This window comes from Nipponia nippon, unplaced genomic scaffold (assembly GCF_047370975.1).
Source record: "Nipponia nippon isolate SJK-2023a ecotype South Korea unplaced genomic scaffold, ASM4737097v1 scaffold_3, whole genome shotgun sequence".
Lineage (NCBI taxonomy): Eukaryota > Metazoa > Chordata > Aves > Pelecaniformes > Threskiornithidae > Nipponia > Nipponia nippon.
The window spans coordinates 96,994,804-97,019,829 of NW_028262347.1; the positions used below are offsets into that span (position 1 = coordinate 96,994,804).

Below are 25,026 nucleotides of genomic sequence, written 5' to 3' on the forward strand. Positions count from 1 at the left end.
TTATTTTTTCCTCAGCAGATTTTTTATCCTCCTTCTTACAAATTAAGTGAAGTTAGTCCTCCCTATAGTTCCCTGAATTACAACTCTTGAGACTGGATTTCCATAGAAAAGGAGTGGTACAAGTAATATGCAATGCAGAATTGCTGCACATTGTACGGCCTTTTTCAGATGGGAAAAAAAAAAAACAACAGTTTATTGCAGCTGGATGCACATTCCTTTTTCATCATGTGAAATTTGAAAAAGCATTTTTACTGTTCTAAATCAGAAAGAAGAAAAAAAAAAGGCAGAGTCTGGAGGAGTTCTCTGAGGACAAAAAAAAGGGAGAAAGATCAACAGAATTAAGTCTGCTGAAGTATCCTGAACCAGTCTGAACCAGTTTACTTACATTATGACTGTTTTATATCACAAAGTTTTGATGTTCAACTTATATTTCAAAACAAAGTCATTTAAAAAAAAAAGAACAGAACAATTTCATTTGGAAAAAGAATGAAAAGACTCATTATTTTAAGACTTCTCTGTTTTATAATTCAAGATCTGAGAAGAGAAACAGGCTAATTCCCCCATCTCTTTTAGTTTAATACCTAGGACTGAATGAACCATGCCCTAGCAGTGCCTGTTTCCATAGACTGACCATGGAGGAAGTCTAGAGTCACCCCGAGGCTGTCAGACACAGCAAGGTGTGTCGTGTCCTGCCCTGGATAGCTCCCCATCCCCAGGACCATTAACTCGTGAAAGACAGACAGACAGGCTTGCAAGATGGTGAGGAAGGGGATTATTTTATAATCATGTCATATTGACTCCTGGCCACATAGAAAACAGTCTATCACTCTTCTGGTCGTCTTTTACCCCCTTTGAAGACAACCCTACATACCACAGTTTCCCCACCCTGCACAGTTAAGCTACTTGAGGCAGTTTTAAAATATACCTACATACCAGCTGCCAGTCACCCTTAAGAGCACTGAGCTCACAGCTAGGTAACTTGTCCTGCTTTTTTTTTTTTTTTTTTTTTTTTTGAGAACTCCTCATTACTTCAGTCTACACTGCTTATACATTCACCTCTGGAGTTATCTTCTAAGTGAAGTGCCTTCACATTGAAGGCATCATTCCCTAACAACTTTGCAGTTATGACTCAGTGACTTCAGAGATTTCCAGCCTACAGAAGAGGGAAAGCCGGTCTGAGCTAGGAAGTTACCTTTGTGAGAAGCCATGGAGTGTCTCCTACTGAGACATGATTTTATTTCGTAGCCTTCACTGAGTTATGTGCTATGGAGTAGTTAAGGAAGGGAGCTATAGCTGCTGAGAAAATGCAAAAAGTTTAGGCTGGTATGGATCTTCAGCTAATTAAAGTGTAGTGGCTGAGAGTCACCCAACTCTGTTGTCTTCTCTATTTGCTGTCTCTATTGCTGCCTGTAGAAGTAAGGCTCTTTAAATCTACTGCAGTAATGCAGCTCCACAGAGGCCGAATATATTCACTCCTGTTCATATTAGGAACACAAATGGACACAATCAGCATGGCAAGGTTTTGATATGGCAACCTTTCTCCCGGCTCCTAGTTATCAGATTTGTTACAGTACTGGCTAGGGACCAGCCTAAAACATACCCCCAGTCTTCTGCTCACAGGGTTTTGTTTCATGGAAAGAACTCCTCTATGGTTAGCTTATTCGCACTCTGTAGATCCATTTATGAATTTCCCCATGGGACAGTGATGTTGAGAGCCAGTGTTTGATAGGGGCTGAGTTCCCAAAAGGCTTGAGGGGACTGCACCCTATACGGGGAGATAACAAAGATGCACTCACAGTCAGAGCCCATTTTTGAAAATCAGATCTTAATCAATTCGTTTTATGGACAGATGAGAGCATTATTCACCGAGGACCGCTTCTTTCCCACACAATACATTTAAAAGAGTTCTACTGGGATATAAAAATGTAAAAATGCAATTGCCAAAGTTATTAAAATTAGATTGTTGCTATGTAACATGCTGCCATTTTTTAATCTATGCAGTCTACATCTTGTTCCTTGGACACAGTTCAAAGCTGAAATGGACAGACTTTAAGTAACTCTATAAGGACCAGCAGAAAACTGTAAGATCCCAGAACCGTTTTGAGCTTTAACTAAGTTTCATCTTTAATGATTCTGTTCTGCCTCCAAATAAACTGAATCATGACTAGAATCTAAAGCTTATTTAGGAAGTTGCCATAGTAGCAATTAACTACCTCTAAGCCTTTCAGCTTTATTTTATCTTTTTTCACTGAGGTGCCCTAAATTACTTGAATCCTGAATAGCTACAGTAATATATCCGTGTCTTTGAACTAAATGACATGGTTTTGCTAGAACCCTAATTACGTGAATATTGATTGAATTTCTAATTGGGACTAGGCATCATCTTGCTGACAGCATCACTGAGAGAAGCCATGTAAGAGCGAGAAAGATTATTAACAGAAAAAGTAAAAAATAAGAATGCCATTCCCACTAGGAAAGCAGATAGGCTGGTCAAGCTGAGAAACAGTGAATAGAGTAGAATTAGCTTAAATGATTATGTTTATATGGGCTACAAACCTCCTCTACATGCAGTGCTGTTTGTTTCTGCTATTATCCTCTTACACTCTATTAAATATAGAAATATCAGAGGAACCCAAAGAGACTGATTCTGACCTGTGGATTAAATAAAGATTCATGCCAGTACAAAGGGCATATTAACCCTAGTTATTCTAATTTAGGTGCATTTTCCACTCACTTTGTCCTAACATGAGCAATCCTGATATTATAAATTGTTTCATTAAATGTTGCGCCCTATATTTTCCTCTGCCACTTTGTCTGTTGTCATTTGACTTTACCTTTGATGAAGCAGACCTTCTGAAGCAATAGTGCTTCTGATGTAATTAAAAATATTGTCATATTCTCAAAGCTCAAAGTATGCCCAGGCACCCATTTCTGGTGTTGTTCCTACCAACTAGCTTTAATCCTCGGATGCATAAATCTGAGCCGTAGAAGCAGCATCTAATCTGTTGTGTGGGGATTGTTCTTGGACTGAAAATCTCTGAAAGGACCACACCAGTGTTTTGTCTCCTGTAGAGACTTCAAGTGTTACTGGGGGCAGACTGGGGGCAAACATGCCATGCAGAATCCTCTCACCCTATGCATATAACCTCTGCGTGCTGGTGCTAATCATTATGCTCCATGCACATGCAGTTTTATGCCTATCTTTTCAATTATTTCTCTGGATTGTTTTCTTTGAGTCAGTCATAGCTGTAGGTGCCTGGATTTTTTAAGTTACCTTTTGTGGGCATGGCCTGATTCCTAGGGAGCACTTCAGGGCCTCATAAAGAGCAAAGAACAGCCTCTCTCGGAAACATGGCTGCTTGTTCTCCAAAGCAAAGAGGGGCAACTGAGGTGCCCCAGTATCTGTAATAACTCCAAAGCTTAATTTGCCTCTGCAGGATCCTCAGGGTAGCTGTCTCAATTTCCCCGTTCTTTCTCAGGAAGCAGTGTCATGCTGCTTCTACTGTCAAGGTTTACTGCACACCTCCAGAGGTGACTATGCAGGGCCAGCATCACGCCTCCAAGTAGCTTTGAAGAGTTTAAGAAAGACAGCAGGCAAAGTGTATTTTTTTTATGTAGTGTCTCACTCTGTGTTGTAGTAATTGCCAGTTTGCTTTCAGCCTCTAAGGTCTTCTAGGATCAGAGTTAGCACCTGGACCATTGGATTCAACAGTCAGTAATGGCTAGAAGTAGCCACAGAAGAGGAGCATTTACCCATATTTCTTAGACAAGACTGAAGTCTGTAGCATTAACACATGCTGCTATTCTGTTTTCTGTATTCACAGTATTTTTGTCACCCACCTCACATCAGTCCCACTTGTTTTGTACGTGGACCTTATTTATTTATTGTACTAGAAAAAGCAGTGCATTTTCATCTTGCATTGCCTTTTTTTTTTAACTATAAAGACAGTACATTTCTAACTTTCCAAGTGAAAATGGGTAAAAAAACACCTATCAGTAGCACTATTCAGAAAGCAAGTAGTCTTTCTTACTCAGATAACTACAAGCAGTAACTGATAAAAATTGAACTTCAAGGAATTGGAGCAAAATAATTCCAATTTCGTTTGATGGTATGCCTTTTCTAAAGTCAGTCCTAAGGCAACAGGGAAAAAGCAGATGACTTCATTATTGCTTTGATGAAAACAATATTCATCTGGATTACCCTTAAACTTGTCCTGGGGTTTAATAATCACTTTAACTGCAGATAGCTTAAGAGGAATAGCTCAATACTGGTTTTGTATTATTTTTCGCACATCTTGAAAAGAATCTCTGCAAGTCTGCGCAATACAGTCTTCAGAACATTACATATCATGAAGTAGACTCAGCTCCTGGGCCATACACTGTTTGCACTCAGCATAGGATGGGACAATCATATGGAATGGAAGAATAAATAGACAATTTTCAGCCACTGCTATACTCTATAGTGCAAGGTGCAAATTTGGATAGTACAAAAAGGTGTCTATCACCCGCACACATTCCAGCCAAACCACCCTTCTCCCTTACAAGCCAGCTACGGGTTTCTATCTCCTCTTATTCTTTTGCTAAAATTCTTATAACAGACTATGCCTGTTAGGACAGGACAGCTGGAGGTGGCTGACTGTGAAACATCTGACTTGCATTATGGGGAATATGGATGAGCAGAGGAGGGAGAGCCACCAGGGCTGGGGGCAGTGTTGATGCTGCGCTGGCTGTGGCTATTACTCGCTGACTAGCAGCGGGCTGCCTTGTTGACAAGGGGATGAACCAGGTTGGGAGGGCTGGAGAATAAAAGCACCGTCCCCTCAGTGGGTGTAGGCATGCTCAAGCAAATGCAGGGCTGGAAGCTGCACCGAGCAAGCTGACCGCACATCAGCTGGCAGGTGAGTAACTGCCTACCCACTCTCAGCAGTACTGGAACAAACATCACTTCCATACGCAGTGTCTGCAAGGGCTGCTTGCAAGACAAACATGAACAACTAGAACGGCAGTTGCAACATATACAACATTTATTCAGCAGCAGTTTTCAGAAACGGCTTCTGAAAGTACCTACCCCTTCTCCCCAGTTTTCTTCCCAGGATGGACACACTGCATTTTCTGAAGACATCTCGCTTTAGGAGCGGCTCCTTACCCTGGGCACTAACCTCACAGCCACGTCGTCTTCAGGTCTTTTGCTCCCGGCTCCTGATGCCCTCTGATGCTCTGTTCTCAGTCTCCTCCCTCCTGCTTTGCTCATGGGGGTTTGCCAGTCGTTTCCTCCGAGACCTGTGTGGCAGCAGAGCAGACAAGCATCATGGCCCCAGAGTCTGCCCCCCTCTGCACCTTGTTGTCAAGGAATGCTATGGCACCTCACACAGAGAGTCTCCCCAAGTCTTCCTCTGGCCAGTCTGCCTTTCTCTGTCAAGCTGGACGTGGCCTCCACACCATGTCCCATGCCACCTGTGATGCTCAGCACAGTACCTGAATGTACAAACACAACACGTGCTCTTTCATACATATGCTTCATTTGTTCAGCCCTATTTAATTCAGACACATTGATTCGTACATTTACTTTCCTTGGAGATATTAATACCAGCTCATACATACAGAATGTGAAGGGAAATAGCAATAAAATTGAATTTGGCCTGTAACAGATGTTAAAAAAAAATAGTTATAGTCTGCCTAGCATACATCTTTGTTTCTTGAGTGATGCGAGTGGTAGAGAAATAGAGGAGAAAGAGAGAAGGATTAGAAACCTTAGGTGTACATCTGGAAATGAAACAATTTTGTACATTCATTGCTTCTGTCTGGAGAGGAGACATCTTAAACCTCTATGAATTACACTCTGAACCTCAGGAGAAAAAGCTATACCTTTGATTTCTTGCAGAAATGCACGGTGGCTTTTCTGTAGTGAGCAGAAAAAAGAGTGTACTTTCCAAAGTGGTAACTGGAGGCAGTTACAAAAGAAACCAGCTGTTAGAGTCCAGGTGTCCTACAGCTGGAGCCTGGTGCTGAAAGGCAAAATAGTCAGTTAAGACCTAGTTTGTATCTTCAATTAAAATAGCCAATTTTAGACAAATGCACAGGTATTTTCCTTTGATATTTGTGAAAGCACATTTACATTTTACCAAGGAAAGTGTTCATAGTTATTAGGCATGAAAGATGCAGTAAATAAATGATTTGTTGTCAAACATCTCAAGTGGTGGTTGTGATCACTGAAGTATAGGATTTCTCTCTTTTTCTTCCCCTCCTCCCCTTAATTCTACAGTTCTCAAATCCCCAAATAATGTTTAATAATTAACAGAACTTTGTAATAATTTCTACACTCGGCTGCTAATTTACTTCTTGTTACCCAAAGCACATACTGACACTGGTAATGTTCAATATTACATGTAAAGGTCACTGATTTTTCATTATTGTTTTAATGGTGTCTTATTTTGTGATGTGTGGTGTAGCTTGTGGGGTCCAGTGTTTGCATCACATTCATGGAAAGGCAGAATCTATAAGCATTGTGATGTCCCTTGTAAAGTTCTTGGTCTTTCTGATAAGAAAGACATAATTGTTTCGTTTTACTGACTCACATTAAATACTTATTTTGTGTTTGCCCCCTACTGTACATGACCCACTGAAATAAGTTCACATCCAGTATAAAAAATAGACACAAAGCAATGAAAGATGTACTGGAATATCACAATGCTTATAGTTGTCACATATCTTAAATCCACATAATTATACTTTTCTTCAGAGACCGAGATACACTGTTAAACCTACACCCATCTTAAGCACATTTGTATTAAAAGTAGTTATTTAATAAATTTCAAGTTCTGTTCCCTGAATGTTAAAGAAAAAAATACAGAAATGTGCTAATTTCTTTATGAACTTTTTCAGAAGAAAGGTACATATCTTATAAGCAGAGAGTTGAGAGCAACTTTGCTTTTTTTTATTATTCACAGTGTATTAGCTTGGTATTTAATAATATGATTTACTCTTTTCACTTCATTAATGCCCATAATTAATTATTATAAATAATGACTTCTTTACATTATGACATTTTTCACAGGTGTTTTGACTTGCAGCTTTACTGATTTTCACTAATTGTAAGAGCTCAGGTTTTCTCTACAAACGTACCCCTGTGTGTTGCTACTGGGTTGGCAAGGCTATTTTGCATGTCCACTATTGGAAAAAAAAAAAATTCCTGTTTGAGTCTGTGTAGTGGTTCACCTATTTCATGAAGCCTGGTTTTATCTTCTGATTTGATAATGTAGCTTGTATAGGTTGAAAGTATTTGATAACATCGACTACAGGAAGAGATTTTTTTTATGTTTTCATAACAGTGGCACAGCCTAAGGATATAAGGAAAATAAAAGAGGTCAGCAAAGGAGGCTGAGCCCAAAATCCTATTTGTTTTTCCACCTGTATGAATTGATCTAATAGAAGATATTACTTCTCCACTAAATTTGATGAACTCTTAAGAACGGGCTGGGTGACACTTTAAAGAGAAACAGATAGGGAAAAACAAATAATCCAGCAAAGCTAAGCAAATGCCCCAAAGCCCTCTGCCTAACTTCATTTCATACTATACAATGAGTCAAGCATGTATTTACCTTTCTGTCCCAATCACAGGAACAGAGAAGCACACTTTCAAAGGCATATATTCGTAAGTACCATGTTTGTATAAACAAACACCTCTTCCTACAAAGTCTAAGACATCCTTAAAAACTGGAACTTGAAAAACTTACGCTAAGGCAGGCTGAGTCTTGAGCCCTGCCACTGCTACACTGATGATCTCTGGGAAGTCAAATTCTCAAATGTCACCACAAGAACTTCAGATAGCTTTATTGGAAAGGTAATTGTTAAAAAGTCAAAAATAGAAATCTGTATACTAAAAAAATCCCCAACTCTGTACTATGCAAATAGAAATCAGCATTATTATAAACCTCAAAAGGTTTTGGGGAAAAAAAGAAGCTAAATAATTTACTAGATAAAGGAAAATCATACATACACTCCATACCCTTCAATACACTAATCACTAATCAATTCTTCCTTATACCAATACTAGATTTTTTTTTTTTTTTTAATAAAAATGCAGGTCAACTTCACCTTAGAAATCTCCCAGTAAAACCTTTTACCCATTAAAATGGCTTACACTTTTCTTGTTGCTAAGATACTTCACTTATTTTTATTGACCAGTTTTCCTCTGGTCAATATACATTGAGGAATCTCATTCTTTTAGCAAGGTCAAAGCATGGTCCCAACATGCTTGGACTTATGAAGCTTTTTGGATTTTACCTTTGGTTAGCTTATTTGCATTTCCATCTGGATCTCTGACCTTCACCCAAGTCGACTTCAGTTGTCCATGTTGGATCCAAGCTCTAGTCTTTGGCTGCATCCTTTGCAGATAATTTGCAAATTAATAACGTTCTTTCAATAAATTACTTTTAAAAAAACCCTTTAATTATGTGTCAGCAGATACCATTACAGCCACTTGATTTGTCTTACATTCTCTAGTGATTTAGAAGAAAGAAAGAAAAGGCTGGTCAGGCTAACCACAATGGACAACAATGCTAGGGTCATGTTTCGTTAAGTTGGTATTGCACTTTTAAAATTCTAACTTTTGGGTTTTGGTCAGAATTGAGCATACAGCTGTGCAAGGAAACAAAATCCATTATAAAGGTTTTTCAACAGGATGCTCCTACTGAGAAACTTAGAAAAGGAAATGGTATCTTTTTCAATGGCAACAATTCTCTAGAGGTACCTATTGAACAGCTATAGCAGTCGATAAAATCCTGCAACACAGATTATTTGCTCTGTTTAATAAAGAGGGATTGAAGACAGGTTTGTTGTGCATTAATTAGTAAAAGTCATTGTTAAAAGCTCCTGTTCATCAGATTTCAGAGGATTTTTAACAACAGAAGCTGTCTAGAGACATTAAGTGATTCAATATAGATGATGTCATAAAATACCATTGGTTAGGATACAAGCTCATGCCGATTTCTTATTCTGTAGGTTCAAGGACAAGTCCTGAAGTATTTCACCTGAGACAACTAAAAGGTTAGGAAAGTTGAAGTTTAACAAAATACAGGCAAGCCAGTTCAAGAAAGCATGCAGAGAAACGGAATTTTTTTTTTCCCGAAAATTTGCTGTTAAATTTAATGTCTGTGAAAGTAGCTCTTAACTATTTAATGTGATAGACTTATAGCAACTAGGTAAACAGTTTTGAAAGTAGAGAGTTTTTGTTCTACATACGTAGGCACAATGTAATTCTAGCATGCCCCTGCCCTCAAAATGAGCTAAGGAAATAGCTAGCACATTATTGCAGTAGTCTTCATACTCCTTATCCATCAATGGATGCCCAGTATCTGCACTGCAAAGATTTTTCTGCTCTTTAAGTTTAATTATGAATGGCTAATATATATGAGACTTGCTAGCAAGTTTCTCTTTTATGTGATCTTGCAATCTATTTAGAAAATAGAGTTTTCCAGAGGGTATAGAAGCATTCATGATTCATGAAATACTGTGGGCACAGACTCAGAATGACACTTATCAGATCCGTGCTGTATGTGCCTCCCTATTCAAAATGCATCAGTTCAGACATATGCTCCAAGGTCATAAAATTCAGTAGGAATTAAAAACATGCTTAAATACCTTCCTAAGTAGGAAGGCTTTCTTTGGAAGTATTGGGCTGCAGACTATAACTTCTTAAAATAAAAACGCCTGGCTATCATTTAGTGTGGTATCTGTAGTTTAGGATCCCTCAAAACAATCTGCAGCTTTTCCCACTAAGGTCCATGGTTTTTGGAGGAGAACCTTAGCAATCAAGTGTTTAAGAACATTTTTAACATTAATGATAAGTCTCCCAGAAATCAAAGCATCACCAAATATTAAAAACTGATAGCTAGGAATAAGCATTACCAGGTGCTTAAGAGCTTTGCTGAGTCCAAACCTGAGCATGTGAGAAATTGTGGCACTAACAGGGCCATGATGCAGAGGAAATTTGTTTTCACAGCAATTAATTTGCTTGGAGATGGTCTTTTAAATAGACTTCCCTTGCTGATATAGTAAATATTTGGGTTGGTACCTAAAACTGTATATCTTAAGAGGTCACTTTGTAATCTGCCTTTGAGTACCCAGGAATTTCAGTATCTGAACAGCCATTCTGCAAATTGCGATCCATTGCCTTACATCAGAGCTCGCAGTTAAATACACTGAAATGGAGATAACATGCTGTATGCATGTGTATTTCTATAACTTACCTTTATTTCCAAAGGCATCACCAACTGAAGTACATAATCACGTTGTGTTCCTGAGTTAATGGCCGGAGTTAGATACAAAGGAGTCAAATGAGTCCTTCTCCATTTGATACTTACTCTGTACCAACTTTTGTCTCACTTGTACTCTGCAGCTGTGGCAAGATGTTATTCTTCTGCTAATTACTTTCATTATTTACTATTTTTAGGGGGATACAATCCATAGGTGCTTTAGGGAGCTCCTTCACCTCCAAAGTAAAAGTATCTACATACAATAAGAGGCTTATAAAATGACAAATTACAACCCTTCAACAGTTGTGGGGAGTTATTTGCATTGCATTTCATTTTGTGTGAATCTGCATTCAACAGCACTAGAGAAGGCTGCCGGTGCACTTCTTGGACTTACCAAGGCCTGAACACAAGGCCACAGCAAAGCACTTAAGTGGTTTGTCAGATTTCACCAGCACCACAGTGCACTCCTAGTTAGGCACAGCATAGAGCATTTCTTCAAAAATTCATTATAATGCCATTTTCCATATGCTTTGAATCAAGGCTTACATACATCTGCTGAGCTCATCCCAGATGGGGTTCAAATCATCTTGAGACTGAGTTCATAAAACTGACATCGAATCACTATGCATCTTGCACAAGTTGCTTAGTAATTTCTTGTTCACAGTTTCACAGACATAGATTTATATTCATATCCCTAGTGACTATATATATATTGGGCTACATAGATTATCAGACTCACCTGGGAGGACATTTCTTACATTCATATGGATAGCCTTCCTCCAAGGTGACAGTTACTCCCAAAATATTAAGGAGATTCATCTCAAAAAGATGTTGCTCCTGTCTCCGGGGAATCCTATCTTCCACACTGCTTTGCAGAGCAAACCCCTCCATCTGTTAGGAGTGGGGAAAAAGCACAAGGAAGAGAGCGAGAACTGATCCGTGATGGACTTTCTGGGCTTTATTTTATGGTTAACCTCTGCAGTGGATGCTACCAACTTCAAGTTAGTTCAGTATTCTAATTTTCATGCTCCTTAGTTACCCATACATGGTAAATAAATGCTTCACAGTGAATCAATTGAGTATATTGGGAATTGTGCTACAATTGCTGCTGCTGTGGGGTATTGAAATATAGATAAATAGTAAGTGAAAAGTGATATAAGTCAGTAGAACAAATATAGTGGCAAGATACCATTTTTAACTACATAACGCAAAACAGATCCTAAATCACATTTTATCTTTAGTTGCTTGTCTTGGACTGCATTAAGGGAGCAGTTTGCAGACAGAAACTTACTCTCTTTTCCTGTTCTACCTCCCAGAACTCTCTATATTTATTAGTGAATGACCCTTCATAACTTGAAATTTATACTAACAGGTGCATGACAGATAATCACTTACTTGAAGAAAAAAAAAATGGAGGCTGGCAAATTATCCTGAAATTGTTCGATTTATCCTGGAACAACAGAGGAGGAAACCTTTTCCAGCTCAGCACACTTGTGAGACACTTGTATTGTAACTAGGAATCTTGGAAAAGATAAAACAAAATCCAAAGGAGAGAGTCACCGCTGTTTTTGCTGAAAGGCGGTTAATTTTAAAAATTCATGTAGAGTTTACATTTTGCATTGCTTACTTAAGAACCACTTTATGGGCATTCCTTTCTGGTATTGCCTTGCAAGGATATTATGGTTGCCATTGGGAGAAGTAAGGTAAAATTGCACTGTTTAATGTACTACAGTTTAACAGTGGCTCGTTTTTTACAACTGATAGTTATCTTAATATGCAAATGTATGGATCACAGACCTCTCTCACCCCTCCTATTTGTATTCCTTAGTGTCTACTGCAGCTTACAATTATGTTTCTAACTCTCCCTATTATAAAGCACTCCAGTTGCCTCATTGAAAATTTGATTTTGGAAAGCTGACTGTACTGCAAAATCAGATTCCTATCAATGTTGTACACTGCACAAAATGGACCATTCGATAACATTATGGTTTAGAAGGATTCAGTTTGCATAAAGTAATCCAAACTGGACAAAGAAGTAGCTTTACAGATCCTTATCGCATACCGGTGAATGAGTTTTCTACTCTAGGGAGGTTCATACCATCCAAATTCAGAGGTCCCAGTAGTATTCAAGATATCAGCAAGTCAGACCTATGTCAGAAGTCAATCAATACTTTCACTGTGTGTAACAGCAGAACAGGAAGTAGCTCCCATGAAAGCACAGAAATTAAAGAACAAAAAAAGGAGAGCGAGATAACATTAATTGGCTCCCTGACATGTTACCATTTCCTACTGAGCCAAGTTTCAGATAAGAAATTTGAATGTGGATAAAATATGGTGCTAGTTTTAGATGAGTTATACAGAAATTATGTTTCCTCATCTACCTGCGTAACATTACATTTTACCATTAAAAACACTCAGTCTAGATATATCTACAATTTAAGTATTTGAGGGCGTAGTACAGATTAAAGTGTTATATAGCCTCAAATTTCTCACCTCTGCCGTAAGCTTTTTGAGGAACCTGAAGAAGGAGCTGTCAAATGCTACAGTGAGTTGCGTCAGTATGTGCAGATATCTATGTACAAGATTTAATGCATCTTTGAAGTACATCTTCTCCTGCCTAGAGAGATTCTGTGGCAAAAGGGAGGGGAACCTCATGAGAAATCACTAAAGAGGATCTGATGATGGATGAGAATCAAAGGAGTCAGTCTGGAGCTCAGTGCAATCATTTATAAAAGCTAACTGCTTTCTGTGAATACTGACAACTTTGGGGAAATGCTGCATGGATTATAGATGAAGGAGAACTGTTCTGAGTAGTAAAGACAATATGTAGAGCATTAATGAAGGTCAGGACACGCTTGCTTTCTAACTCACCTTAGCCTATAAACAATGGGCATGGGGGGCTGTTATGCTCAAATTCTTTGAAAATGCGTCCGTGGATTCATTAGGGCATGGATCCAGACTGAGCTAGCATTTTGGTAGATCATTCTTACTGTATGTAAGTGTGACCATCCAGTGAACGTTACTTTTACATTACACTGCCTATTGTTTTTAATATAGCAGACTAGAAAACCAGAATTTTGAGGGCATCAAGGGCAAAAGAGAGATCATGACCTATTATATATTATGCGATATCATTGTGTATTAAATCACAGCCTCCTTTAATCTCTTAAAACAAAGAACCCAAAGTAAACTGTCTTGGTTTAACACGTCCTGTATCTTTTCTCCCCCAACTCCATAATCCCCATTCTCCTCAGATGGCCCACTGGCAGGATAAAATAAAAAGGATGAAACAACTGGAAGAGTGATCCAGACAAGTGAAAAAATCAAACACACAGCACTGCTTTTTAAATGGGAGAGCAGTTAACTGTTTGCTGCAAGAAGATGCAAAAGAGGTTCTTTGGTTCTTGAACTCTTTCAACCAAGACCAGATTGAATATCATCCTCAAAACTTTGCTCCAACTCAGCCAGAATTCATGAGCTTGATCAGGGCACTGGCAGCTGAAACCATCTGGCCTCTCTTATGCGGAAAGTTGGATTTGATATGATAGTAGTCCCTTTTGGTCTAAAAATCTATGAATCTGTTTTCAACCATGTCAAGTACAATAGCTCTTTATACAAAATAGAATCTCTGCCTTTATTCTCTTGGCAATGGATCCTGCTAGCTACAATTAAGTTTGGCAAATAAAGAATCTAGAAGACTGACACATTACTTTTTTTTAGACTGCCTGCTGAGGCTTTGGCTCTGTTAATTCCAAGAGACTGCCCTCTAGCCAGCCTTTGCATTTTTTCACTCCATCTTGCATATAAATATTTTACTGTGCTCCAATATAAAAATTTGATAGAATTTGAACTGTGGAAGCATAGATGAGACAAGGATATTCAAGCTTACCTTTGTAAAATAAAAATGTTTTTTTATCTTAGCTCTCTTACTAAAGCAGTTGAGAAGAAAGTGTATTTGTTGCTCTAAGCTTTGGAGGGAAAGATATTTTATATTCTCATACTAATCAGGAAACGTGTTTGGCTATTACGATATATAGCTACTTTATAATGACAAATGACTGACCTCAGTGGATAACCACACAAGCAATGCGATCTTTTCCAATGCCAAAAGATTGTTAATCTGTTCTGAGCCATAACAACTTTAGAAAGTCACACCCACAGAGCATCTTTTCACTAAGACTGAAGTGTTAAGAGGCCAGGCTTTTGTATAAAATTATACTGATTTACTAAATGTCTCTGTGATAAGATTTGTACCATTTCCCACTAAGCAGAACAGTGAAGGAGATAGTAAGGACAGTTTATAAGTAAATTGGTTATGAAATCCTGGGTATTTTGTTGATAGAAAGGAAACAAATTATGACCTAGTAGGTAGATAAATATACTTCAAGCTTGAAAATATGGATTACTGAACTGAAAAATTATATCTTCTTGACTATAATTCCACAGCCCCTAAAAATAGGAAAAAGTGTATTTGGAACGTTGGGTTCCAAGAGTTTGAAAATTAATGATGAAGAAGTGATGTAATTTGGGGCCAATATGTTTCAAGTTGTCAAAATGTGAGACATGTCAGGATTTTTCTAAATAGAAACTGAAAAATGCTACCCACCTTGCAGTTACCATCTCCAAAATAGACAATACTATAAATAGTAATATGAGTTTATGTACTATCTCCCTTTTAGTAGAAGTTTTAAATGCATTGGCCCTGACACCATACCCATGCTTCTGCCACTTAACCTTGTTTTTTCCATTTCCAAAAACAAGATGACTGTACTGCAAAATTTGCCCATAATAATCCCTTAAAACAGGGTTTATTTTTATCCTAAAAAATAATTAAAAAAAATCAAGTCAATATACTTCCCAAACTGCTCAGTGCTGTTAACATTCTCCTTTTAGCTTTTCATCATATACAACGAGCATTTCATTTGCCTAATGAAAAACATATTTAAACTAATGAGTACACAGTGTTTTTATTTACATATGCAATTAAAATTTATCACTATTAATAGCTGACAGAGGGGAAGAGAAAATGTGATTATTCCGGTAAATGCACACTCTTTCAAGAGGATAACACTTCACAGACAGCACTAAAGATAGAGATTAAAAATTGGCATCAGTGTGGAAAAAAATAAAACTCTGAGGTGTCCTAATCCCTGTGGTCCATTTTTTTGCAAACAAAACAATTAACACTTCCCCCCTCCCTAGGTGCACCAGAATTTATCATCACTTTATAGAGCCCCCAGCTTGCGTTCCTACTGCTTTCTGGAGGAGTGCGGGTGGGTTCTCCCAGCAGAACCCATTTCATATTTTATTCTGCAAGGAGAGAGCTGCACAGACCAGTCAGACCATGTGCTTTTCTCAGAGTCTGGTGGGAGGTCAGTTAAGTAAGAAAATACACTGCTCTGCAGATATGCAGGAGAGAAAAACGACAATAAATGTACACTGACTGAGGAAAGAGAGCCAGGGTTACTTGCTACAAATTGCACAAGAGTGAAAAACCTGAAGATGGGGCTGCCTTCAGCAGACAACGGCTATCTGGCATTGACACATAGACAGGGCACAGTGAAATGAGATTAATCAAAAGGAGTCAGTAATACAGAGGTCTTTAGCCCACCCCATTCTTCTTAGAAAGAGGGTTCAAAGACATCCATCGGACACCAGCTGTCACCGCATGGACAAACATGGCAAAGAGTGCTAAATCTTCCATCTTTCTGCCATTATCTTTCACAGATGTTACAGAACCTGCCAGGGGAAAGCAGATTTCTGCTTAAAGCTGCACCACGTGCAAACATGCTCTTCCTGAATGGTGCTGTTACCACAGCACACTCTGTTCTAGTAACTGAGAATTTTATAAGCAATTCTATAGAGGCACTCAAATCTATGGTAGGCATCATAAATCCTTGATTATTGATATGCACCAATATGCATTTTCCTAAACGTTTTGTGACTGGGGACATGAAAAATATTAGTAATATACATTAAAACAATCTTAACTGTAGTTGTACAAGCATGAATAGTTTTGCTTTAAAACTTTGGGTTGAGTTGCCCATTTTTTAATTTAAATGAGGACATAGGAAGAGACAGCATGAATGGAGATGAAGATTTAATAACAATACATGTACTGAACAGTGGGATTTTTTTTTTTTTTTTTAAAAACAGGCATTCTTGATCAAAACCTTTTCAAGGGGAGAGAGAAACCACAGTTGAAAAACCCTGACTATAAAAGCAGTACCTGTTTACTGCAGCTGAAGACTGGTTACCATGCAGATTGCTGGCTTCAGTCACTCTATACTTATGTGAAATCTTCTTGTTTGCAGTGGGAGAAAGGTCAGCAGCACTGGTACCAGGGCTGATTGAAGTAATCATTGCTAGTTTGCGTGCATAGACAGACACCCGCATAGTGGACAGCAAAAACAGTTTGAAAAACCGAAAAGTTGTGAAAACTCCAAGTCATCATGTCTAAAGATTAACTGTCACCGCAATAACTTTTTGTAGGGTGGATAATTTTTAAAAAAGTTAATACACTGAGAGGTGCATATGGAGTTCTGAGGTAGAGGTGATGAAAGACATTAGGGATAGTTTTGTGTACGCAATCTCTGTGCAAATATCTGCGCATAACCATGGCTAACCACTCCAGATCCGTACTTGGATAATGAAGTATGCCAGTTGCACGCTGAAACGTGTGGGTGCAGATTTAGAGGCTGTAACATTACTGTGTCTCCAGATGGTGCTGTTACAAATTGAGTTTTACATTCTGTTTATGTGAAAATCCAGGATTTAGTTATCTCTTGGAGAAACTTGTCAGTTGTGGAGTTCATTGTAAGAGCTGAACCACTTATTTACTACCTATGTTGTGCTAATGGCTCAACACCTAGGTGCTGTTAGTGTTCACAGTATGGACCATACAAGAAAACAAAAGGACTATCCAATGCCAAAAGACTAGAGATATCACTTCTGAGTTAAACAGTCTAAGGAAATAGGCAAGTGGTAGAAAATAGGAAAGCAAATCCGTAAACACAGACTAGAGGAATCACCAAGTGCTACGTACATTATAAAATCAATCCTCTTATTCACAGTGCCAGAAGATAGATTCAGAATCCTGCACTTAGGTAAGCATTTCTTCCTTTCTTCCTCTTCTCTCTTTTTATCCATGGCCATAATGTATGTGTTGGGGGGAGAATAATCAAGAGGATGGCTATATAAAAATACATACCTTTTTCTGCTGTGCATCTTTAATTTCTTTGTCTCTTTCCAATTATACAGTACCATAAAGTATGAGCAGGGTTGTCAGAACAACAGAGTCAATATTGTGTTCTGTTTCACCTTCTGCTACGTTAACAAAATTGCCTGGTAAGTTCTGATTCTGGGACATTTGCAATTTGCAGTAGCTGATAATGATGCATGAAGCAGTAAGAACATGTTGATTTCTAACTAGATTCAATTGTTACAGTAGGATTATTTTGAAATTATTATTTCCAACTCAAGATTCATAGTGGAGCATTCTACCTATATTAATTATGGAATACTAAGATGTTATTTTAGGAGAGTTAATTTTCTAACTAATCACTGCATTGCAAATGTAGTTATTAGATGGTTCTAGAATATCTTTTTATTTCCCTCAGTTAATTAGTATTTCAAAATTAAATAAATTTTAATGTTATGGTAAAATGACTCAGCTAGGTTCTAGATGGCTGTAACTGATATAGCTGCAGTGCCTTAAGTTCTACTGACAGTCTGAGCTCTCAGGAGAAACATTAAAAAGCATCTCAGCACATACTTTATGCCTAATGATCACTGAGTGCCATTAAAACATATGTGTACCAGTTTGAAGAAACACAGCATATGAATTAGTACAAAATGGCTTTCAAAGAGAAAAGAACCTACTTGGTGTGTGAAGATAAAGTTTAGGCCCCTGTCCTTCCTTTTCTTTAAGTTTACAGATTTTTTTTTTTCCTCTGGAAATTCATTGATGCTTTTGCCTTTAAAATTCAGCATATTTTCACAAGAATAATTTCCAAAAAACCCATGAAATGTATTGCTCAAATGCAAGGGTATTGCACACAAAAATAAACCGGCCAAATAATGTAGCTGCTGTGAATTATTCACGGATACCTAGCAAGCAGTGTTTACATCAGAGCAACTAAGTAAGCGGAATAGAAAATTAGTTTTGGCATGATTCTATGCATTAGCATTCTCCATTTCTGTAGTAACATTGATAAAAAGGTTGTTAGAAATAATGAAATACATGCAGAATAAAAATAAGTAAGCTAAATAGAAAGACATCTATTGTAAGCTTAAGTATTTTTCCCTTTTTAATGGGAAACACATGTACAAACTTGCACACATCTACACTTCGGTACAGCACAAACTGATGCCTATGTTATTAGCTTAGTTTGCCAGCAAGTAAAGACAGATGTGTGATGAATACGTATTTGACCTAGGATAGCTATAGGAAAATTATTAAAATAGACAAATGTATACAGAGATCGTGGTTGTTCGGCAGGCATTTTGTAGAACCATAAATTCATTACTGACTACTAATGAATTCAGGGTACATTAAAATTCTTGGCAGTTTTTCTCTGACAAGAATGACACAATGACAAAAATACACAGTAGAAACTTTCTCAGCTAGGAAAATTTGCCTAACGCGTTTATATTCTTGAACAGAAAATAATTTGCTTTACCTCCGGCTACTTTTGATCCAGCTACTAACATAATGTGTTATATAATTCTTATCTCTACATATATACATATTTATGTATTCTCATTGGTTTATAAACCTGTATCTAGGGGGGAGGGAAAAAAAAAAAAAAAAAAAGGGTTCTCCTTACCAGGGATTCTCAAATCTCAGTTGCACTAGAAGGAAAAACACAAATAAACATAATGCAAATCTTACCATCTCCTCCCATTCCTTAGTGGAAAACGTGTGGAGGTTCCTGATGATACAGAGAAGCCTGATCCCATCATCAAATAAATCAAAATCCATTACAGGGAAACAAGGAAGAGCAGGAGAGATGAAGAATAATAAAACCTCATCTTCATGTTAATCTTTGCTTCAAATATGATCTGAATGTGCAGCAAAGCTCTACCGGCTTTACATAAGCAGAGCTTTTCATTCATTTTCACAGGGTTCTGTATTTCTAAGTTCCTGATAGAAGAAAAAAAAAACAAACAAAAAAAAACAACACTGAAAGTTGTCAAATATTTCCAGCTGCTGGGTGGAACTGAATGCCTGATCTGAAAGACTGAAAGATTTAGCAAGGTTTCTGGGGCACACTCAAAAAATTCAAATAATTTAGAGCCACTGTGTGGGAGATGCAGCATCTAAGTGAACCAGCAGAAGCAAGAGCAGTCGGAGGAAAGTATTGTCTAAATCAACTAGAGATAAGACTCATAAGACACATACCACATGTGTGCTAGAAAAAGTATAAAAAGCTTTCCCCCAAAGAAAAATATATTTGGACAAAAGGTACAGTGTAAAACATGACAAAAGCTGCTGAAAGCAGCTACAGTTAGCGCTGCTAGTGAGTGCGTGTCTCAGCCTACGTTCCTTGGGTGCCCACCTTCACTTCCTTGTTTTGTCTCATGCTTTTGCTTCTCATCCTTTGGACACCAGACCCCTACCCTTACCTTAGATGTCCTCAAGTCTGTACACTTGCTTCAGATTTCTTCCCTCTGGATAATTTAATTTGAAAACTCTTTGTATACAATCTTTTGTTTAATAGACTTAATCAGGACTAGAAACAGGAGGCTCCTTTGAGAGTCCCAGCTAGGAGAGTGACTGGATGACCACTGTAGCTCCCTGTGAAATGCACCCTGCTTGCCTTGCACCCCAGGCATCCCACAAAGCTGCTCAATTCAAGGTTGAGAGTGAAGTGTTTTGTATCATGTGCTTATTTGGCATAGCTGCATAAAAATAACAAAGATATTTAATTCTGCTGGCTATTCCAGCCTGCAGCTATTAGAAGGAATCGGATGACCAGCATCCAGCAGGTCACATTCACCTTCACATGCCAGGGTGAATCTGCACTGGGGGTAACACCCATCTGGATGAGCTGGAGCAGACTGATCCTGACCTGTAAAAAGAGGTTGCGAGCCCTCAGACCAGTTTGGTTTTCTCCAACAGAAAAGGGTATATAAGCACCAGTGATAGCATAACTTGGGGAAGAGTGAAGACCCCCATCTTGCGCCTGGCTTTTCTCATCAAATAAGTCTTGAGACCAGCTATCTTGACCTTGGAGATTAAAAAACATCAGAGACTGAAGCCACTGGAGACAGAAATACAACATCAGAGTCTCGATATTGTTGCTTGACTAATCTGTTTGATTAGTACTTGCTTTTTCAGCTGTTATTTAGATTATCATTAACTACTTGCCAGACAAGGGGCTGCTTGAAGTTTGGAGGTTTGCCTGGTTTCTCACTCTATCAGAATATCTCAGCCATCATGGCTATCCCCCAGTTCCCTTATAACAACAGTTGTCACAGTGTAACATCAGAGAAGCTTTATCTCCTTTCCCAACCCCTATCACTGAAAAACAGTTGGAGTTAACACAAATGGTAAGAAAATGCTGGCAGGTCTGGACTGCCTCGCGCTGGCCCTGCTAACCCAAGCATGCCACTGGATGTCAAAACTTTGTGGGGATAAAACTTGCAGTGATAATGACTAATTAAACATGTTTAGTAAAGGTATTTTAGTCTCTGCCGCTTCCCACCATGCATCAGTGCTGCATGCCTCATTTCTCGCTTACAGTTTCCCCATGAAAGGAAACTTTTCCGCTTGTTTCCCTAGGGAGAACACCATCTCTTAAGACGTTAGGAAAGGCTGGAGGCAGGGGGAGCCATGGCAATTAACGTCTGAACTGTTTGCTACCAGTATTCCTACAGAATTAAGCTAATTTGGGGAAAGCAACACAAAACTGAAATAATAATTTTCAAGTCTCTTGACGAAAACATTTCAAAAGACCATCCAAAATGCTCTTCTGTGAGGGATAGAGAACATCATTTAGATACCATGTATGTCACACTAGTTATTTTGGAAATTCAAGCTGGAATTTTCTCTAGTCATAGCTATACACAAATCAAGATAATTAAAAAAATTATAATACATACAATATGGGTCTTCCTGGGATGAAGAAAACTAATTTGAAGGGTAATTTTCATAAAAATGAAATAAAGAACAGATTAGAAGATGTGCAATCCATGAAATATTAAAAAGTTTCATTTAGGTACTTGCCATAGGACTTTGACTTCAAAAAATAAAAAAGGTAATTTAAAAGATTGACTGGCCTCACAGGTTGAGAGATACACAAACATTTGGATTATTAGTTCTAACAGATCCTTTATCATCTTGTTTCTGCAGCTTCATCCTTTTTCAAAAAGTTAATAATTTATTTCTTTACAAAATCTTTTAACTTATTAGAATTCCTTACGTAGAGAGGTTTGTATTGAATTCATTTACACCCCAAACATGAAAAGACAGAATCCCCTCCCTTTTAATATTCCACTGTACGTAATGCAAACTGTATTTGCACTACAAGTCCTAACTGGTGTCTTAATTGGTCAATATCCTTTGTCAATTTGACTAATTAACAACAAACAGAACCACATCATAACCTCAGAGCTACTATGTAAAGTACTGACCAAAATAAGACTAACAGGACTGACACAAAAAGTAAAGCAGAATCTGTCATTTATCTCTTGTGGATTTTTTCCCCAACACTTCTAAGTTTGCTCATTTGTACAACGTGGATGCTTTTGTCCTTGTATACACATCCGTCTCTCTCTCTATATATGCTGATCTGTAAAAAGTGTTTATGTTTCTATAGATAATAATCATGCTTTAATATTTTACTAACAATAATTTTTCTCCAGAATAGCTGTATTTATTCCAATGATTTACCTTCTTAAGCATGCCATTCTCAGGTGCTTCTTACTAAATATATTTCTTCCATCACTTCCCAGCTGTGCTTGTCTTGACATACAAATTCATAAACCCCATACATTGAAAAAATTCTATTACATCAGTGCTTGTATTTATAAACACAGACTGAAATTGGTACAGAATTGTCTTGTCTTTTCCTGTAACCAGCACCACCAAGTCTAGGTTAATGCTGGGAATCCAGCATAGAAACACAACTACAGCTCCTTACATCCTAAGTCTTTTCTCTTTTTAATCAATTTTGCCTTTAGTCAAAAATTGTGGTAATATAGAAATGAACCTGTCAGATGTAATTTCACTTCTCCAGTTCCCCTGTTGGAAAGCACAGAGCTATGCTGTTCATCAGTGTGGGTATAATTGCTAGGAAGCCTTTAGCCAAAGTCCCTTTTTCAGTGTATCTCCTTGCATGTTTTAATTTAAAGAGCGTTTAAAAAAAAAATCATTCAGATGTAGAACTCTTCCTCATATTCAGAGGGAAAGGAAAGATTTCATTGCTTAGCTCTTGCAGCATACTCTGGTCATCCCATTAAGCACAAGTCCCAGAATGGGACATTTTTAAGCATGCATGATTCACTTTACCAGAACAATACTTTGCCATGATTGCTTTTTTCATATTATTTATCCCTTCAGCTAAAAAATAAAAGTTATTGGCCAACTGAGATTTATTGAGCCTGACCACTGCTGGAGCCAGCACTAGCAATAGTATAGAAAGCCTATGTATAAATAGAGGCCCATGTAGTAAGCCACTGGGTAGATGAAAGCACAGAGAACTGAAATGACTTGCCAAAGAGTTTGAGAAAACTGCTAAAGTGATTTAGGAATAAAATCTGGGATCCAAAGAAGGGATCAGCTCATGGTCTCATCAGGCTGCTGCTTTACACTGAGGAGCAATGTATTGCTCTTCCAGGTATACGTGTGACTTGATCTGACAGGGTTATTTGGAGTCCAGTATGGTACAGTTTTTGAGTAAGAGCAAACACAGCATCAAAATCACTGAGCAGCTGATGCTCCCAGCAAACACCGCTGCGGACCCTACTGCATACAGTACCCCGGGGGCTGCGTGGCAGGAGGTCCAAGCCCAGCCGCTCCCTCAGAGGGTGAGCACCAATGCTCTTTGCAGAGATTGCCCTCAATCAGGAGGGCAGCGTAGGGGGAACAGGGAAAAAACACACATGCAAAACATTGCAAACCTTTTAAGCTGTTTTTTCCTTTTAAATGCTGGGCTGAGTGCATACCTGGCAGCAATTTGGAAAAATACTGAAGGCTGGTACCTCAGGGCAGTCTCTCACTGCTGTTCTTTGCACTTCAGCACATACTTTCAGCACTTTGCCAACAGCCCCTCTCACACAGCTTAATCCTTATCCTGGCAAATCTTAATGCATGGGGATTTACAGGAAAGAGATGTAGGATTTCTTAGTTAGGGCTGTTTGATATGTATAGATTTCTCCAGGAATCCCTTTGAGTCTCCTTATGGAAATAGCGTGATGCAAAGAAGCAATGACAACAGCCAGAATTTGGCCCAAGTTACTCATCCTTAAAAGAAAACCAAGAAGCTACAGTGCATACTGAATTACAAGAAAATAATCTTTGTTTACTGGACTAAAGCCTGGAGATCCTTACTTGATACAGAGAATGGAAGCAGTTTTGTGGTGAGCCAGCCAAGAAAAACATCCGTTGCCCAGCATGGCATCCAGCTAAACTAATCTTTGTTTTCCACAGGAGATGCTTTTTCAATAATTTCTAAGAGCTAAAGGACTTCATTAAAAACCATGCAAGCATTGATCCAGATGTTAAGCCTCTCTGCACAATGAGAAGCCCTCTTGGAAAGCAGTAAAGAATAATTGGTTCATTGTTATCTGTCCAGAAAAAAGAGAAGAATATTGCCTATTTATTTAATGTTACTATACAGCAGAATTTATTCCATTGTTTACATACTGTTTGAAATGCATTTAATTATAATGGTTTTGTGTAATTAAAGTGTAGGTAAACATTCAGTTTGAACCTAAATGCCTTATTGTAGCACTAAAATCCCTTATTGTTGCTAAGTCTGATCCAAAGAAAAGCATAACACTTATGAGAAGTGAAACAGGGCTCATTCTTAAATAACCACTGCTAAGCAGAAGTAATATTTCTCAGTTGTTCCTTGTAGACTTTTCTTTAGTTCTCATTTTTATATTACTTTTCTATTAACTTTAACCTTGGAAAATTATAATCTTGTAAAAATAATTGAGGAGGGTAGATAAACCTAAATTGAAAAGTAATCCCATTCACGATACCAGAGAAATTTGTAGCACGTTAATTTCTCTTCACAAATTTCTGTATAGGCTTGGCAATGCCATTTTAAATATTATCTTAATAACCTGTTGTCCTTTGCCAATTTGCTTAGACTTAATAAACTATGATTAAGGAAGAAATAAGTTCCAAATAAACCTAGCTTTGAAACCCAAGCCCTAGGTATCTGTAAGAGGCAACTGTTTGGGGGCAATTTCTTTTTCAGTGTCTCAAGCAAGTTAATCTCTTTCTGCTCCGTTAGTGGAGATTATCATGAATTTTCAGGAAATTTATGCTTTGATCTCCACTTTCCTTTAGGTTTGGGACATCTTCCTCAATCTTTCCTGCAAAGCCACACCGCTTCACTACAGTGCTTGCAAAGGAACTGACCAAGCAGGGACCTGATGCTACGTCTGTTAAAGTCAGTAGAATCATGACAAAATGATTTTTCTTGTTATTTTTTTAAATGAAAAGAAAAATCTACACTACCATGCCACACATCAGGCTTTGATGAACGTCTCAGTTCCCACTGTGCTGCTCTGATTCTTCCTATACTACCTTCCAGCT

The 25,026-nt window shown here is 38.1% G+C and overlaps 1 protein-coding gene and 1 long non-coding RNA gene across 6 annotated transcripts in view; one reads left to right on the forward strand and one right to left on the reverse strand.

Moving 5' to 3' along the window:
• Positions 1 to 19,641, reverse strand: part of LOC148054787 (uncharacterized) — a 31,190-nt gene extending 11,549 nt beyond the window's left edge. For 2 of the 5 annotated variants that reach the window (XR_015706978.1, XM_087767812.1), the window contains exons 1-3: positions 19,147 to 19,641; positions 10,993 to 11,144; positions 5,160 to 5,280 (exon numbers count right to left, since the gene is read on the reverse strand). Coding sequence is in view for 2 of the 5 variants with exons in the window: in XM_087767812.1 (XP_087623938.1) it covers positions 5,178 to 5,280; positions 10,993 to 11,144; positions 19,147 to 19,236 (345 nt within the window). In the remaining 3 variants the exon portion in view is untranslated. Of the gene's footprint in view, positions 1 to 5,159; positions 5,281 to 5,922; positions 6,006 to 8,283; positions 8,385 to 10,992; positions 11,145 to 19,146 lie in introns of those variants that run through there. The other 3 variants (XR_015706980.1, XR_015706979.1, XM_087767811.1) reach the window with 2 other exon arrangements.
• On the forward strand, positions 17,120 to 24,880 carry LOC148054788 (uncharacterized). Its single transcript, XR_015706983.1, has 3 exons — positions 17,120 to 17,359; positions 17,514 to 17,600; positions 24,778 to 24,880. It is a non-coding gene; the product is annotated as an uncharacterized LOC148054788 (long non-coding RNA).
• The last annotated feature ends 146 nt before the right edge of the window (positions 24,881 to 25,026 follow it).